The sequence below is a fragment of the Ictalurus furcatus genome, chromosome 8 (assembly GCF_023375685.1).
Source record: "Ictalurus furcatus strain D&B chromosome 8, Billie_1.0, whole genome shotgun sequence".
NCBI lineage: Eukaryota > Metazoa > Chordata > Actinopteri > Siluriformes > Ictaluridae > Ictalurus > Ictalurus furcatus.
In genome coordinates this window covers 27,006,785-27,025,723 of record NC_071262.1, presented here as the reverse complement: position 1 = coordinate 27,025,723, position 18,939 = coordinate 27,006,785, and the positions used below count along the sequence as shown (strand labels likewise).

The 18,939-nt window shown below is 41.6% G+C and overlaps 1 protein-coding gene and 1 non-coding gene across 6 annotated transcripts; one reads left to right on the top strand and one right to left on the bottom strand.

Annotated features, from left to right (window-relative positions):
- The first annotated feature begins 26 nt into the window (after positions 1–26).
- On the top strand, positions 27–18,236 carry simc1 (SUMO interacting motifs containing 1). Of its 5 annotated transcripts, none has more exons than XM_053631802.1 (11): positions 27–303; positions 2,913–3,018; positions 8,097–9,173; positions 11,505–11,758; positions 13,161–13,230; positions 13,324–13,484; positions 13,626–13,721; positions 14,567–14,698; positions 16,152–16,308; positions 17,673–17,757; positions 17,835–18,236. In XM_053631802.1, exons 1-11 carry the CDS (start codon positions 299–301, stop codon positions 18,056–18,058), a joined length of 2,367 nt encoding a protein of 788 aa, XP_053487777.1. In that variant the 5' UTR covers positions 27–298; the 3' UTR covers positions 18,059–18,236. The 5 variants fall into 5 exon arrangements, with proteins under 5 accessions (XP_053487777.1, XP_053487779.1, XP_053487780.1 ...); XM_053631804.1 differs by lacking the exon at positions 27–303 and adding an exon at positions 944–1,061; XM_053631805.1 differs by lacking the exon at positions 27–303 and adding an exon at positions 1,955–1,988.
- On the bottom strand, positions 2,198–2,269 carry trnaa-ugc (transfer RNA alanine (anticodon UGC)). Its single transcript has one exon. It is a non-coding gene; the product is annotated as a tRNA-Ala (tRNA).
- Positions 18,237–18,939: the final 703 nt, after the last annotated feature.

Here is an 18,939-nt window from a genome sequence, read left to right as displayed (position 1 = left end):
ATTCTGATACAAGAGCAATTCAAGTCGCAGCCTGACCTAAAAATCACAGGTACCTCACTTCATAATTCTAATACATGAGAGAATACGGAATAGAGAGAAGGACGATCTACAAAGGAGGGGTAAAGACAGGGTTACATGAGGTTACTGTGCTGCAGGTGCAACGTAAAACTGGCTTAAACTGGCTTCGTCTACAGAGCTGGGAAATCAGAAACTAAAACCGTTGAGATGTGATAAAACGAAACCATCGGATCGCATACTAGGTTACAGCAACCTCAAGAAAAAAAAAAAGATAGCAATCATGAGGTAAATATTCATGCAGTACAAACAGGAATCGAAACAGTAAATACATAATGCAGATACAAAATAGTAATTAAGTAATAATAGTTACCAAAAGTGCTGTACGTATATAAAAGTAAAATATCAGAATAGAGGCTAAAATAGAGGCAGGGAACATCGTATTCATTGTAAGCATTGTATTCGCTGACAAATTGCTGTCATATAAGAGGAATAAGACACCAAAGAAGGATCTAGATCTCGGAATTAGGATTTACTTCAAGCTACACTTTTAGCAACAACAACAACAACAACAACAACAACATCACATGAACGAGAGCGATGTTGTACTGAATATTGACAATGCTGTGATTACAACCGCATGATCGCGAGTGCGATATTGCTTTTATACAATACAATAACGCTATTAACAGTTTCTCACAGTCGTTCAATCATTGTCATACAATTGACTTATCAGACATTTTCAATCAGGCAAAACAAATGAATTATTTTATCACCGCAAGTATCAAATAACTGACATTCAAGCACAATATGGTGAAATATTTTGTTTATTTTTGCTATGTCAATGGAAATAGCTCCCAAAGAAGCCACGGCTGGACAGAGAGTTGCATGTTGCCATGGCAATATTCTGATTGACTGACAGCCTACAGTAAGTGTAGTAATGGTTTCGGTGTAACAAACTATTGCTATTTGCTAGAATTGGTGCTAAAGATCAGCAACCTTGGAACGCCGCTTGTCCAATCATCCGGACCTGAACTTACTCCTGTGTAATTTTCATTTTTGGAAAAATTTGTTAACATTATGCAGTGACTTGTTGCTGTTACTTAGCAAACAAGTGATAGAGATTCGGTGGAAGAAAACAACTTCAGCCAATCAGATTTGAGGGTTGGAACTATTTTAAACACAAATAACACCAGTCTTTTACTGGTATAAAGTTGGCTTGATGGTGAAAGTTCGAGAGTGGCAAATTAAGGGACCGTCTCTAAAGTTACATACGACATTGGTATACACGATTCTAACTTCAGTAGCATTTCAAGAGAGTGACTTACAGTCATAAAACCAACTGGAAAGTGTTCACGTAGGTATCAGCTATAATACACAACTTTTAGATTTTTGGTATTTAATAAAATAAACTATAAAATCGCATGTAAATATTGTGATGTATTTCACTACCGAATGGGCTCATACACAAACTATACCATAATTTAAAATTCAATATCATTTGAAGAGAATGGCTTAGAGTCACAATACCAACTGTAAAGTGTTCATGTAGGTTTCAGCTATAATGCACACCTTTATATATATATATATATATATATATATATATATATATATATTTTTTTTTATATTTAATCCTACAATACATGAACCAAAAAACCTACACGAACCGACATGTTTGGTAATTGAATGCATATTTTTAAAAACTGTATAGAGAAGTGTGTACAGTTTAATTTACTTATGCACATGTTTAGACAGATTGGTTTTATGACCATAAGGCACTCTCTTCAAGTGCTATTGAAGTTAGAAGTGTAAGCTATACGTTTCAATGTCATACGTAACTTTAGAGACGGTCCCTTAATTTGCGAATCTCGAACATCCAACGTCTCAATCCTTTATACTTTATAGCAGTATTTATTTTTAAAAAAATATATATTTTCAGGTTCCCATCTAGGAACTAAGGTAAAAGGTAAAAGGTAAGACTTGAAACCTGTTAACAACCTGGGAGCAATGAACACCATCACCATATTAACTAACATTACTGTAATTCCAACTCGATGTAAACGCAATATTTAAGAAAATAGTCATTTTTGGACTGAATATATCAAATGTATATTAAGTATGGTTTATTTGGATTTATTTAAAATATTTACTATAAAACCATGAAAGAAAAAAAATCTTAGGTTGGAGATGCCGGGGATTGAACCCGGGGCCTCATACATGCAAAGCATGCGCTCTACCACTGAGCTACATCCCCATCCATGTTAACCTCCTGAACACACACGTACATATACATCCGTATACGATACTACACTACTACAACACCAACATTAATACCCATACAATTATAAACTATTATAGTGACAATACAAGCTAACCACAATGTCACCTAATACACCTAACTTAAAGCTAACAATATGATTGTCATAAAACTCAAAAAAGTTTCAACAGTTAGCTAGTAATACATTGTGCTAACTAGCTAGCTAGCTAGCTATCTTCCTAGCGCTTTCAATTCCACTTCTCAAAGCTCCTCCGTGTTTCCAACTTGCGCCTCCTACTAGCTAGCCCACCGGCTTCTTTTCGCCATTGTATAATGAAATATCTGTGTGTTTTTTCTTATATAAATCTCTCGAAACGTGTAAGGGCTTGGCTTTGTATGAAAAAACAGCGAATACACCATCACTGGACTACCTTTTGGACATGTTCGCTTTTATTAAGCTAAACTACCGAGTTAGCAGTTAGCTGTGAATTTTTGTTTTTACTTCCGTTTGTTTTTAGCTCTCCCTCTAACCACGATTCTCAGACTGGTTTAGGTTTTTTATTTGTTTGTTTTTGGCTCAATGGTTAAACTGGGTATAGAAACCCTGATACTACATAATGGATGATGTTATTTCACTCAGTTCTGGAAGTGAAGAGGACTCGGATATTGAGTTTATTAGCAGTTATACAGATGACCTCTCCAATGGCATTCCGTTTATCAGAGCTGAACTGCTGCCCGTCACACCTGTAAGTCTTAGCATTGCTGTTGTCTCTACTCAAAACTAATTTATTTCATTTCACAGCTTTAAACCAGAGCATTCAATGGTTAGTTTAAGTGTTTGCTTACGATTTGTATTTTTAAAACAACAGCAGTTAATATAATATTAGACACCTGGTTCCTTCCTGACACACGTGCTTTAAAAATGTATGTATGTATGTATTTATTTTTTTAAAATCCTCCTGCTGTTAATAATAACCACGACATACTATTTATATCACGATATCAATCAAGACTTTGGAGTTATCAAATTCATACTTTTTAATTCATAAATAAAACGAACAGCTTAACGTTTTTAAAGAGGACAAATAACATGGTAGTGTAACAGCTTGGATTATACACTGATCAGCCATAACATTAAAACCACTGAGAGGTGCCGTGAATAACTTTTTGGTTTTGTCACTACAGTGGCACCTGTCGAGAGGTGGGGTGTATTTATGAGGGAGGAAGTGATCAGTCAGTTCTCAAAGTCGATGTGATGGAAGCAGGAAAAATGGGCGAGCGTAAGGATCTGACTGAGTGACTTTTACAAGAGCCAAATTGTGATGGTTGGACGACCCGGGTCGGAGCGTCTACAAAACGGCAGGTCTCGTGGGGTGTTTCTGGTACACAGTGTTTCGTACCTACGAAAAGAAAAGTGATCCGAGGAAGGACGAGCGGTGAACCGGAGACCGAGACGGGGTCACGGACACCCGAGGTCCGTTGATGTGCGTAGGGAGAGAAGGCTTGCCCGTCTGGTCCGATCCGACAGAAGAGGTACCGTAGCACGAATTGCTGTAAAGTTAGATAGAAAGGATTAGAAGACACGGTGAATCACAGCTTAATGCATAGCCTCAGACGGCGGTGTCAGAGTGCCCGTGCTGACTCGTCCACTGCTGAAAACGCATCAGAACTGTACCATGGCGCAATAGAAGACGGTGGCCTGGTCTGATGAATGATTTTTTCTGTTACATCATGTAGACGCGCGTGTGTGTGTGTACGTGCGTCACTTACTTGGGGACGAGATGGCACCAGGATGCACTAGGGGAAGACGGCAAGCCGGTGGAGGCAGTGCGATGCTCGGGGTAATGTTCTGCTGGAAAACCTTGAGCCTGGACTTCATGTAGATGTTTCTTTGACATGTAATAGGATAATGCGCCCGGCTACACCGCGAAAATTGTTCAGGAACGGTTTGAGGAACATGACAAAGTACAGGGTGTTGACTCGGCTTCCAAATTCCCCAGATTTCAGTCCGATCGAGCGTGTGTTGGATGTTCCGGATAAACAAGTCCGACCCATGGAGGCCCCGCCTCGCATCTTACAGGAGTTAAAGGATCTCGGTGCCAGATACCACAGCACACCTTCAGAAGTCTTGTGGATTCCATGTCACAACGGGTCAGAGCTGTTTTGGTGGCACAAGGGGGACCTGCACAATATTAGGCAGGTGGTTTTAATGTTATGGCTGATCGGTGTATGTCATCAACGTATACAAAATAGGCCATAATGTTATAAAGTGAAGGAATAACCGATATAGTTGTGATTTCACAAGTGCTGTGAAACTCTTACTTTTTTATTTATTTTATTTTGGAAAGAGACATGGTTACACCATCCATTTATGATCTTGATAATAAGGAATTATTTATCATTTCCCACACTAGTATTATAACAGAGAATGTTTCCCTGCCCAAATTTTCAGCACTATTTATGCCCCAGAAATTCATTTGTCAATTCAAATTGCACTTTCGTAAATAAATAATTTAACAACGAAAAGGAGGACAAATTGGGGGGAAAAAAGGTATTTTTAAAGATACAAAACATTAAGATCTAATCAGCTGCTTTCAATCCAGGTTACAGGGTATGTCTTATTTAAAAAAATAAAAACTATAAAGTACTATAAAGTAAAGCGTATCGTGACAATTTCATGACATCAATGTTCTATGACTTGGCCCTAGAAGGTACCTGATAAAGTGGTCCGTGGGTGTAGATATACACTATATGGCTAAACGTTTGTTGACACCTGACCATCTTTGCTGTTATAATGAGCGCCACTCTTCTGGGAAGGCTTTCCACTGGATTTTGAAGTGCAACTCTGGGGATTTGTGATCATTCAGCTATAAGAGCATTAGTGAGAACAGGCACTGATGTTGGGCGAGGACGTCTGGGGTGAAATCAGTGTTACAGTTCATCCCAAAGGTGCTCAGTGGGGTTGAGGTCAGGGCTCTGTGCAGGACACTCCAGTTCTTCCACTCTGACCTTCATCATAGAGCTCGCTTTGTGCACAGGGGCATTATCATGCCGGAACAGGTTTGGGCCTTTTAGTTCCAGTGAAGGGAAATTTTAATGCTTCAACATACAAAGACGTTCTGTACAAACTGTGTGCTTCAAACTTGTGGGGGGGGAGAGAAGCAAATATGATTGTGATGGTCAGGTGTCCGCATACTTTTGGCCATATACTATACCTGATAAAGTGGTGAATGAGTGTTGGGTATATCTAGTAATTAATAAACTGGCATCTCAGTTCATGCACATTAGGCCTGTTACATACTCTGCACAAGCCAACTTGCATGATGACGAGAGGCGTTTTCAGCCAATGCGATTAGAATTTGCATGCATCCAGAATTTGTAACGTGATGCGTTGTTCCGTGCGTTACTGATCGAGGCGCTGTATATGAACATTATATTACCCCAGGCACAACAAAAGTATAGAAAATGCATCTCTGGAAATAGTAGCTAATTCAAATCTCTGTTCCACTGCCCCCTTTAGTTTTTACCCCTTTACTAACAGCCCCTTTACTTTTAGTGCCCCCTTTACTTACTGCTGCCTTTACATACCGCCCCTTTACTAACTGCTGCCTTTACATACCGCCCCTTTACTAACTGCTGCCTTTACATACCACCCCTTTACTAACTGCTGCCTTTACATACCACCCCTTTACTTACTGCTGCCTTTACATACCGCCCCTTTACTAACTGCTGCCTTTACATACCGCCCCTTTACTAACTGCTGCCTTTACATACCACCCCTTTACTTACTGCTGCCTTTACATACCGCCCCTTTACTAACTGCTGCCTTTACATACCGCCCCTTTACTTACTGCTGCCTTTACATACCGCCCCTTTACTAACTGCTGCCTTTACATACCACCCCTTTACTAACTGCTGCCTTTACATACCACCCCTTTACTTACTGCTGCCTTTACATACCGCCCCTTTACTAACTGCTGCCTTTACATACCGCCCCTTTACTAACTGCTGCCTTTACATACCGTCCCTTCACTAACTGCTGCCTTTACATACCGCCCCTTTACTAACTGCTGCCTTTACATACCGCCCCTTTACTAACTGCTGCCTTTACATACCGCCCCTTTACTAACTGCTGCCTTTACATACCACCCATTACTAACTGCTGCCTTTACATACCTCCCCTTTACTTACTGCTGCCTTTACATACCGCCCCTTTACTAACTGCTGCCTTTACGTACCACCCTTTACTAACTGCTCCCTTTATATACCGCCCCTTTAGTAACTGCTGCCTTTACATACCGCCCCTTTACTAACTGCTGAGTTTACATACCACCCTTTACTAACTGCTGCCTTTACATACCTCCCCTTTACTAACTGCTGCCTTTACATACCGCCCCTTTACTAACTGCTGCCTTTACATACCGCCCCTTTACTAACTGCTGCCTTTACATACCGCCCCTTTACTAACTGCTGCCTTTACATACCACCCTTTACTAACTGCTGCCTTTACATACCGCCCCTTTACTAACTGCTGCCTTTACATAACGCCACTTTACTTACTGCTGCCTTTACATACCGCCCCTTTACTAACTGCTGCCTTTACATACCGCCCCTTTATTAACTGCTGCCTTTACATACCGCCCCTTTATTAACTGCTGCCTTTACATACCTCCCCTTTATTAACTGCTGCCTTTACATAACGCCCCTTTACTAACTGCTGCCTTTACATACCGCCCCTTTACTAACTGCTGGTTTTACATACCGCCCCTTTACTAACTGCTGCCTTTACATACCGCCCCTTTACTAACTGCTGCCTTTACATACCTCCCCTTTACTAAGAGCCCCCTTTACTTACTGCCCTCTTTAATAACTGCCTCCTTTACTTACTGCCCCCTTTACTTAAGTGCTCCCTTTAATAAGTTCCCCCTTTACTTACTGCTGTCTTTACTTAAGTGCTCCCCTTACATACTGCCCCATTTACATACTGCCCTATTTACATACTGCCCCATTTACATACTGCCCGCTTTAATAACTGCCCCCTTTACATACTGCCCCCTTGTGGATTATCCCATTATGACTCTAGCAGGGCACCAGAATGTGTGTAAAGTATGTAAGTAAAAGATTTGTGTTAATTCACGTACTTGCGGTCGTATTTGCGTACTTGTTTAGAATACGTACGATACCTTGATCTAATTGGGTGATAACTAAGTAAGAACCCTACGTTCACAAGCCACATGCAAGCATTACTCTTATCTGTGCATTGCGACACAGCTGCAAGTTCAGCGACTGCACGACACCTGAACTGAGACGACACAATAAAGCAACAAATTCAAACAACGGGCTTGAATACTCCTATAGCACGTGCGGTCCAACGTTTCATCAGTTCCCGACTCACAGCTTTAGTTCCTACCTGCAATTAATTCCCAGTTACTGTTTGATGCTCAGAAGTAGAAGAAAAACTGCGGTTTCGTCTTATATCGTCATACACGGCCTATCAATAAATGCGAATAGAGACATTGCAAAGTAAAATAAAGTTTTGAAGGAAGTAGCGTAGATCGTTGGCGCTTCCGGTGAGTGTACGTATCTAGTACAAGACTTAGCTTGCTTTGCTAATCTGCCTATGAACCCTAGCATGCAAACCCATTAGTGTGTTAGTCTAATTTGTGTTTAGAATAAAAAACAACAACAGTAGACAAACCAGAGACTGTACGTGCGAGTGATTTGTCGCGCGCCAGCGTGAACGTAGGGCTCGACGGACTTTCCGTTTTCGTACCGATGATGTTTGAAGATTGAAAATATTTTTTTGTGTTCCTGTTCGTCTCAGGTTCTTATCGATATCACAGAGCACCGCTTTTCATCAGACGGACCAAGACCTTCACAAAGACTGAAGAAACTGCCGCGTTCCACTATAGAAATCATCGATCTGAATAATGTATCCGAGTCATGCTTGAGCTTTACAGCCAAATCGTGTGGGAAAGTTCACCAGTCGTCGTACACGGCGAACCTTGCAACCGATGTGATTTGTTTGGACTCTCTCAACGGAGATGGCGGTCAGTCTCCTGTTCCTGTGTCACGTGACCTAGAAAGTTCGTACACGACCCAACACAACGGCGTCTGGTCATGTTTACAAGATAGCAGCACGCAAAGATCGGTTAACGTTTCACACCCTTCAAGCCCGAAAGATATTTCGCTCGCATTTGAGCCTTCAAATGGACTCCTGGAGTTTTTCGAAGCACAGAACACTAACCACACAGAGCAAACGTCCACGTCACCACATGCTGAAAACCCCCCCGACCACGATGAAAGGCTGGACTCCCCACACAGCTGGCTGAACAAAGCGCTCACTCCTTTTAGCCTGGACAGTCCATACTACTGCCCAAGTGAAATCGATACGGCCGTGTTCTCCGACGAATCCCTTATCCTTTATGACGATGACAAAGACCAGAAATACACAACGTGCAGCCTTGATCAAACCGAATCCCTGTTTGGGGTTGGCGAAAGTATGGAGCTGCAAGAAAAAACGCACGCACCCACTTTAGCACCTTATCCACGGACTCAATCGGAGCTAAACCCTCAGACGCTACCTACCTCAGACCGAGCACCCGTGCCGGTCAGCCCTACGTCTACCGAGCTCCTCGCTGGCGATTCTCCAGAAACAGCATCTGATCTGGACATGGAGAGTCCACCTATCAGTCCTGTGAAGTCCTCTTACACTCTCAGTCCACCGTCACGTGTGGCGCTAGGTGTTGAAGACTCTCCTTCAGTGTTACAGGCGAGCGGCATGGACGTGGACATGGACGGCGCAGATCTCTCCGAACGCCAAACAGAAGACAGACAGCAGATTTCTCTGGTGCAGTTCAAAAAGCTGAAACATTTGTTCGGGGGACGAGTTCAAGATATGGTAAACATCTCCATGGCTTATTTCTTTAAAAAAAGAAAAAAAGAAAAAGTTTTATGCTAATTAGCTGGCCACAAAGCCAGGTAGATCCTCTTCCCAGTGGTGAAGGTTTCACTTTCACTTTGCCTCAAAATGTATACGTATAAACCACTTAGGATTAAGGCGTTTGAACATGTTCAATACTGATCCTTGACGACTTGATTCGACACTGATAAAAGGATCGAGCAAAGGTAATTTATTTAACAATTTAACACCAAACTTTAGTAACGCTAAGGTGTAGTTTGTGATTAAATCTGTATCACCGATCCCTACTGGGTAATACTGATGTACACTACATGGCCAACGGTTCGTGGACACCTGAACTTCACACGCATATGTGGTTCTTCCCCAAACTGTTGCCACAAAGTTAGAAGCACACGATTGTTTAGAATCTCTATACAGCGGCGGGAAATAAGTATCGAATGCGTCAACATTTATTTCCTATGAGGTTATTCAGATGGAATTTTCACCAGACATCAGTATTAACTGAAGAAATCTGGAAATATAAAGAATTCACAACATTACATTCTGTAAATGAAGTTATGTGTAATAAAGAGGAATGAGACGGGGGGGAAAAGTATTGAACACGCTAACTGAAATGTATTTAATACTTAGTGGAGAAGTCTCTGTTTGTAATGACGGCTTCAAGACACTTCCTGTATGAAGAAATTAACGGGCCGCAGTATTCAGGTGTGATTTTGGCCCATTCTTCTAAACATATTGTCTTTAAACCGTGTTCAATTGGATTCGAGTCAGGTGATTGACTGGGCCGTTCTAACGTCTTGATTTTTTTTCTCTGAAACCAATTGAGAGTTTCCTTTGCTGTATGCTTTGGATCGTTGTTCTGCTGGAAGTCCACTCACGTCTCATCTTCGTCATCCTTGTGGATGGCAGCAGATTCTTCTCAAGAATCTCCCGGTAAAGGGCTCCATTCATCGTTCCTTCAATTATATGAAGTCTGCCAGTACCATGTGATGATAAACAGCCCCACACCATGATGATTCCACCTCCAAACACTATCAGTGTAGTGTTTTTAGGGTGATGTGCAGCGCCATTTCTTCTCCAAACATGGTGTGTAGTATGACAGCCAAAAAGTCCAATTTTGCTCTCGTCTGACCAGACTACACTCTCCCGGTATTTCATAGGCTTGTCCAAATGAGTTGTAGCAAACTTTAAACGAGCTTCGACATGCCTTTACTTTAGTAATGGAGTCTTGCGGGATGAGCGTGAGCAGTGGAGTGCATCGCCTATTGTTTTCTCTGTGACGATGGCACCTGCTGCCTCCAAGTGTTTCTGGAGCTTTTTCCGAGTGGTCCCTGGCTCTCGGGCTTCATACACATAACTTTATTTACAGACTTTAATGTTGTGAATTCTTTATATTTCCAGATTTCTTGAGTTAATACTGATGTCTGGTGAAAATTTTTATGTGAATCACCTCACTGGAAATATATTTACTGAAAGAAATATTGACGTGTTCAATACTTATTTCCCCCCCCACTGTATAATATTTGTAAAATTCTGCAGAATTACAATTTCTCTTCACTGGAACTAAGAGGACCAAGACTGTTCTAGCATGACGCACAAAGCGAGCTCCATGTAAACATGGTTTGCCGAGGTCGAAGTAGAAGAACTCGAGTGTAGAGCTGCAACAACTAATCGATAAAATCGATGATAATCGATTATGAAAACAGTTACCAGCGAATCTCATTATCGATTAGTTGTTCTGCGTGCGGCACGGGGGAGATTTACCCAACTGAGGAAGAAAGTGTGCGACCTCTAAATCCTCGAAGGCAGGGGCGCATTTTATATTAAACACCGCCGAGAAGATTTATGAACTTTATAAAGCGGAGTTTGTGCAGCACGAAAGCATGACAGTGATGCGGCCGCGAGTTGCTTAAAAGGTTAAGTTTAATTCAAGTTTATTGTCATTATATGCTGAATTTGCACGCTTTCAGTGTAACTTCTGTCATTTATTATAACGGAAGTGATGTGTTAGTAACGAGGCCGCGTTGCCGTAAAAAAGGTTTATTGTTTTAAGCTGTTCTTTGTTGTTTTTCTGTGTATTTAAACTGTGGAAGTCATTTTGACTCATAAAATAATGGATGAACCCCCCCCGCCCCCCGCCCCCCCAATATAATAGGAGGGTTAAATGTGCCCAGTTACTCAGTAATTCCCAAATGTATGCCCCTGTCTCACCCTAACCCGAAATCCGTGCCAAAGCTTATTCCTGCTTTAACTTAAAGAATAGGCAGCTGTATAGCCAGTCTAATCTAATCCACGTCTTCCCTGTAATAGAACGCGGCTCACGAGGACAGCAAAGACTTCGGCATGGCCGAGCCTCTGTGTAGGCAGAGCCTGAGTCTGGTCTACAGTACCATCGAAGAGAACTACACCGAGGGCACTTTGCAGCTTCTCTCTGACCTAATCCAACCTTGTTATTACCCTCCTGCTGATATCACAGCTCACCTCCTGAGAGGAATCCTCCTGGAGCCACAGTGCACTCAAGTGCTGGCACTGGAAGCCTACAACCTGCTGATGAGGACGCAGAAGTGAGTCATGGTGATCACCGTCATTACAGTATTATAGTTCAGATGTAATCTTTTTACTGTTGACGCTGATACGTTGGATTCAACTTCAGTATCAACCTTTCTCTATTGCACTTGTAGAAGATAAGATTAGACATGTGTTTGCCTTAAAGCACAGATTAATTTTACCTAGTAATATGGAACAAATCTTTCAATGCCTAAGGTGTATCTAATACTCAAATACAACTAATTGCCTGGACGATACACGCAGTACAGTGCTCAGAAAAAGTTTTGGCCCCCCCTCCCTTTCTAGAACAAGGGAATACGTAAAAACACGTCACATTGTTTAATCTTTAAAAAAAAAAAAAAAAAAATGTATTTATTAGGCACAAAGATGTCAGACATGTAATTATATTCGATGGCTTGTTGTACCATCTTTAGCAACAACTGTACATAAACTTTATCCCACTTTTTAATAATTTTTTTTAAAAAAGTGCATTTATTATGGTTTTGTAACGTGCCTAATTGTGTTTTAATGCTCTCATACAATAGATTCACACGCATCCGAGGTCAAAAAAACACTTTAACGTGCTCATAATTTAAATTGCAGCATTCATTTTTCCCCCTCCAGTGTCACAAACGACACGTTAAATGATCCGTTCGAAAGGATTCGTTCTAAACTCCGCCTTTCAGAGAGCATACTGTGCTCTGATTGGTCAGATGTCCCAGTCTGTTGTGATTGGTCTACCGCTGTCAGCGAGCAGACGATCAAGACCAGAGGCGGGGCTTTGTTTTTTTTTTTTGTTATTATTATTATTATTATTTTTTACAAATCTACTAGTACAAGAAGTGAGTCTGGAATCACTAACGACTCGTTTCAGCTGTTCAGAATCGGTTCCTTCTTTTAGGAGTCAATAACTCCGTTTGTCGTGCGCTTTGATTTTTGAAACCTTGCAGACTTTTTACATTCACAAACAGCTCTATAACGCACTACATGAAAGGTAATATGTGAAAAACCATAATAGGTGCCCTTTAAGAAATAGGAAGTAATAGAGTTGTTAAGCGCTGGCATATTGCTGCGGTATGAGAGGGACACGCACACCTCGGGAAGTGCTGTTGTAGGAAAAATAATCCACTTTAAGGGGGTAAAAGTAGCTCTGTTTTACGTCAGGCCATATCACACCACCTCATCGCTGATTATTTTCCTATAACAGCACACCCCCAGGTGGTTTATTCCTTACAAAGCACTTTTTCTGGATAATGTTGTCCTACTGATGAAATTTGACATTCTGCAACATAACATTAGCTAAAGAACGCTTTAATACAATGGCTTATGCAACGAAAACAAAAGAGCAGGATAGTTAATGTGTAAAAATGATATGAGAGAAAGTCATGGGACACTAAATCAAGAAAACTTCTCATCCAGATACCATCCTGCAGACAAATCGACTATCCCATGGGACTGGGAATTGATATCATCCGTGATGGCTGAACAGGTAGGAAAGACATAAACGCTACCATGTAATGGCTACTTTATCATTTTCCTTTCTGCGTTTCTTACACTTGGGACATCGTTTTGTGTGCGTAAGGACGAGGCGAGGAGGCTGCGCAGTGAAGTGCGCTGTCTCCTGCTTCAGTACGTGCTGCAGGTTTTGGAAGACGACTTCCAGTTCAAGCTCCCGATGCTGCGGCTTCACCTCTCGATCGCTAACGAAATGATTTCGTGTGATAATCGGTTCAGACAGGTCAGGTGAGTCTCATAAAATCGGTCCGAAAGTGCGTTAGATAATTATGGCGCATAGATATATTAGTTAGACTGCAGCCATCATAAGTTTTCTTTTTCTTTTTTTTTCTTCTTTCCTTAACGTCCTTCTAACTTTCTTCCTCTTAGGGACCTCATGACCTGGCTGTTAGATGCCGCTAAACAGTCATTCTGTACTTCTGAGGATGAAGAAATGCAAAAAAGGGAGCAGAACTGCTGTCTGAAGTAGGTTTACGTGAATGAATAAACTGTTCGCTAGAACTATGTGCCATGAATGTATCGTGTGTGTGTGTGGGTGTGTGTGTGTGTGTGTGTGTGTGTGTGAAATTGAGAAAAAGCAGGTAGTACATTTCCATGAAACCGTTTTAATCTAGTAATTACATTGATCTGGTTTATTTCTAGATACGTGCGAGTGTCAAATGTTTCTATGACGTCACTTGGGAACCCAAACGTTCCCAAACTTAATCTTTTGCCCCTTTTAAGGAAGTAGAAAAAGTATATGAGGTTCTCATGTGTCTATGTGGGTTGCCTCAGGGTTCTCTGGTTTCCTCATACCTCCCAAAAACATGCCAGGATAGAATAGACGAAGATAAATTGCCCCTAGACCAAAATGAGTGGGTGTGTGTGTACGTATGGAGCTCTGCGATGGACTGGTGTCCCATCCAGGGTGTATTCCCGCCTCGTGTACAGTATTTCCGGATAGGCTCTGTGTTCTCCACGACCAGGGTTTATGATATGATATTATTTCTATATTTTATTTAAAAAAACAACTGGATGTTACTAATAAGTCCTTTTATTAAACCAACAATTCTTTATACCATGTTTTTCAAACTTCTTGTCCGATTGATAGAATTATCGGATTGCCATCTTCAAATTAAAGACTTGCAACGTGCCTTGAAATGACTCCAAACCAAGGGATAAACTTTAGGTTAACCCTAACCCTAACCTAAAAGCATCAGGGGGGTATTGAGGATCTTTTGAAATGTGCATGATAACGACATTGCGAGTTTTCAATGATAAATGATTCACACAGACGCACAGATAAAACGGATTGTTTATTATGTATGCAGGATGCTGCTAATTCTGCAGAGGATGCTCTTATTGGCCATGGAGGTGGACCTCAGACCTACCTGTAGCTCCAGTAAGCTCTCTCAGGAGCTGTGTGTCAGCCTCAACAGCATGGCACCGTGCAGGCGGCTCAGGTAAATAAACAACAACGAGAAATACTTCATACTCGTGTATGTATGGTAACGAATTACCCTTAAATTACCAGGCACATGCACGGCACAGCCGATTCGTATTTGTTGACTGCCAAAAGCTCCATAAGGGCAAAGCTCAAAGAGCTGAAATGATGTGTAAACAGCAAAAAAAAAAAAAAAAAGAAGAAGACTTTCTCCGAGGTAGAAGCGAGTTATTTTGACTCGCGTCAACTTTAAAAAAAATTTTTTGACGACGTAACAACCCCATGAAAAGGCCAAAATCCAGAGCCAAATGACAGAAAAGGTGAATTAGATGTAAATTAAGTGGGCCCAAAAAAAAAAAAAAATTTTCTCACACACCCCGGTTAAAATGGCAGGTTTTTGCGATGTAAAAAAACGAAACTAAAGATAAATCACGTCAGAACTTTTTCAGTGCGGAATTACAACGTATAAAAACGAAGAAACGTTTTAGGGGAAAATAGCAAAGTTTCACTCTTTTATAATTGGGGGCGTGGTTCTGTTCAGATCAAACCAATCACATTCAGTCTCATGTTCATAAGTCATTATCATACAGCTGTCATCGATTGAAATTATTTTTGATTAACCCCAAATAAAGACCAGCTGTTTCTGTAGGATTGTCTTCACATCTTCTTGGTTTAATATACACAGACACCAAGCACATCTCACAAGGGATACTTTTTTTTTTTTTTTTCCCTCTCTTCTTTGCGATTGTTGGCCAGAAATTTCTCGGAAAAGCGGGACGGTTTGTGTCGCAGGAAGCCGACGACGGTCCGCAGCACACCAGGGAGTATAGGGCACATTGCAGCTCGTACCAGACGTACCAGATTATCCACTTTATCAGACGCTTAGTTCTGGCCCTAATAAAGTTTTACACAGCATTAAAAGCAGACACGGTGGCAAACAGAGCCAATTTATACAGCGTCATTTCTTCTTAATTGTATGACTGGTCTTATTTGTATTCATTTATGGATTTAAGTTGGCTTTATGGATTTATCAAATGCCTGCGTTTCACAAAAAAGTATTACATTTATGTGTGTAACTGAAATAAATAGGCTGTTAAAACTTAATCCGTAACTCTGATTAATGTAACTTATACGATTTGATGCTGGTTTATAGTAATTAATCTTATGCATACACTTACACACACAAGAGTTATGGGATTTTCATGAATACCAGACTCCACATTTTAAATGCTCCTACGACTGATTTACGGATAAATCCGTTCATATCCTGCTCGATAAACGAGGCCCAGCGAGAGCGAAAGTGTCATCAATGCTACACCGTGGAAATTCTCAGGTGATTAAGCTGGTGTGTGTGATGATGCGCTTGTTGCTGAGTGCACTAGTTTCTATATTTACCCTACTGATTAATCGCACTAATTCAAAGCGAATGATTTCAACATACCCACTATTTCCATTTCCTGTGCGTTTGTTAGATTTTTGTTGTTAAGCACGCTGCAGAGCAACCTGCTGAGGTGTAAGATGGTGGAGCTGCTGCTGGATCAGTCCTGCTCTCAAAAGAGAGTGTTGCCCATGTCCTTCAAACTGCTGCTGCACTTCCTGCACACGTCCACACTGGCACCAGACCCATCGGTGAGACCGCCGCACTTCACACTCACTCATTTCTTCATCATCATCTTTCATTTTAAATGTAGCTCCAAGTGCTTGACATTCTGTAAAGTCAACCGCAATCGCCAACACACACTGTACATGTGACCCTATGGGAAGCGGCCATTTTGTTCTTGAAGACTTTTTCAATCGCATTTGAAATTAGAATTTTTCTATTCTATTCCTGTTTAGTGTGTATGTTCTTATCTATTGTGTGTGATTGAGCTGCTGTAGAGAAGGAATTTCCCCAGTGTGGGATCAATATATCTTATCTTACCTTATCTTAGTGATATGATCACACTTTAACTGTGGATGCATGCAGCCAAATACTGGACCTCGTCATCGCCAGAGTTACACCAATCTTTATTCCCCAACAATCTTTATCACCCATCTTTATAATAATTAACCCAGGCGAGTTAGTTAGCTCATACAGGTTAGTTCTGGTAAGGGCGTTGTTTTGGTTACAGTGTGTGCGTCATGTGAGGTGCTTTTTCATGCTTGCACCGCACTCTGTTTTGAACACAGTTGTCAGACATTATGGGATGTACACTGATCTACCAGGTTATTAATTATTAATTACTTCAGCAGCATAGCTAAGGAACTACAGGGTGTCCTGAAAGTCTCCTACAGTAAGGGACTATGTTTGCCAGCACCACGTCGGTCGTGTCTTCGTCAGCGGATGTTCGTGGACATCCACGTCTTCTCGGTCGGTCCGCAACGCTTCCGGTCTTTTTGAATTTGTTAATAAGTTTGGCAGCAGTGTCGTGTGTGTGTGTGTGTGTGATGTGTGATGTGCTCACCATGCTTCCTGTTAAAGTCCAAAGCAACCTTGCGACAGCTTCCCGATCGAGCCGTGAGAACGATTTCAGCGCGCTCTTCTTTTGCCATTCTTAAAGGCTATGTGAAAGAACTGAGATGTTTTGCCAAACAAAGTGTGGAGACTTTTGGGACACCCTGTAGATATGTTTAATAACTTGATGGTCATGTACTGGTAAATCTGCGTATTGTATACTGGGACAAGAACGGTCGTAATCCTGTTGGAAATATCGCCATCACGAGGTGAGCACTCGAACGCCATAACGACGACGTTATTAAAACTCGGGAACTCGTATTTTCTTATGAATCTGTTTGGGAGTGTCAGGAACAAAAAAAAAACAAAACACATTCAACAGTGGTCATGCCAAAAAAGTCCATAAAAACAAAAGGAATTTTCTCCTAAACCACTCGAACGCACACGCTGTCATAATCACGACCCCCAAACTCAAACCAACGAACCTCCAAGGAGGAATTCAAGGTAGCATAAAGTGTTTGCCCTCACATGTTGTTGTTATTGTTTTTCATTCTATCAGGATGGCACGGAGAGATGGAGAAGGTGGGACGAGCTCCTGCAGCTTGTGTGGATGCTCATGCTCAGCTATCAAGAAGTGATAACAGGTACAAAACTAAATCCTACATTCAGCAGAGACTTTCTGGAGGAAAAGGTTACCAATAACACATGGTGTCCCCATCAGGTCATCTCCGCTACTCCATTACAGAGCGGTTCAAGCTAACCCGCACTCCCATATGGACCCAGAACGACCAGGTGAGCCGAGCTGCGGTCCAAGAAGCAGCCGAGGCGTTCCTGTCCCGTGCCATGGAGGATCTCGGCCACGATCTTCCCTCCCAAATCCAAGAGTCATTATCCCAGCTGCAAGAACACTTACTGAGTCTCTCTACAATAACGAACCAAAACTGAAAATGTGTACATATGATAAAGGTTATTTTTGCAGATATTTTATTATTATACATTTTAAAGGCGTCCAAGTTGAGTATTTTTTCGTGGGTGCTTGTTGTCTATTTAAATTGTTGAGTTGACTGAAACGAGACGGTTTTGTGCAGAGATTATACAGTGAGTAAAATTTTGTTTAAAAAGCGCCGAGTGCAGAAATTTTTTTTGTTGAATGGTCCTACAACCAGGACCCTGAAGTAAAAGCCAAATCAGTGAAATATAAGCAAGACCATCTTCTCCAATCGCAGTTAAAGTGTGTTAGTTATAATAAGCACATTTTTGGCTACAAACTTATTCAGAGTATTGTGCATTCCTGCCTCATACCCTGAGTTCCTGGGACAGGCTCAGGATCCACCATGACCCTATCCAAGATAAAGTGCTTACTGAAGATTAAGATGGAAGTGTGACTGCTTTTGAGTCTCGGGTGGAAAATAAACAGCGTTGGTGGCTCACGGTCCCTGCTTTGATTCTGAGCTCGGGTTACCGTCTATACGATGTTTTGCCTCACGTTCTACACGTGTCTGCATGGGCTTCCTCAGGGTTCTCTGGTTTCCTCCCAGCCCCCATATTTTATTCCAGTAGCTGGATTGGTTATGATAAACTGTCCCTGGGTGTGGATGAGTGTGTCCTACATAGTGTCCTCGCATCCCATCCTGGGTGTATACCTCTCTCACACCCAGTGTTTCTGGGGTACACTCCAGATCCTCCGCAACCCTGACCAAGATAAAGAGCGTACAGTTTCTCCGGAGTTCTCCGGTTTCCTTCCACTCCATAAAAACCTGCTGCAGGGTGGAATGGTGACTCTAAATTGCCCCTTGGTGTGAATGCATGTGTGTGCTGTGATGGAC

Excerpts from the sequence above, each read along its gene's own strand:
- simc1 (XM_053631801.1), top strand. The coding sequence starts at position 2,890 with ATGGATGATGTTATTTCACTCAGTTCTGGAAGTGAAGAGGACTCGGAT. Across the intron at positions 9,174-11,504 it reads GGGGACGAGTTCAAGATATG|AACGCGGCTCACGAGGACAG; the intron begins GTAAACATCTCC and ends TCCCTGTAATAG. Across the intron at positions 13,485-13,625 it reads AATCGGTTCAGACAGGTCAG|GGACCTCATGACCTGGCTGT; the intron begins GTGAGTCTCATA and ends TCTTCCTCTTAG.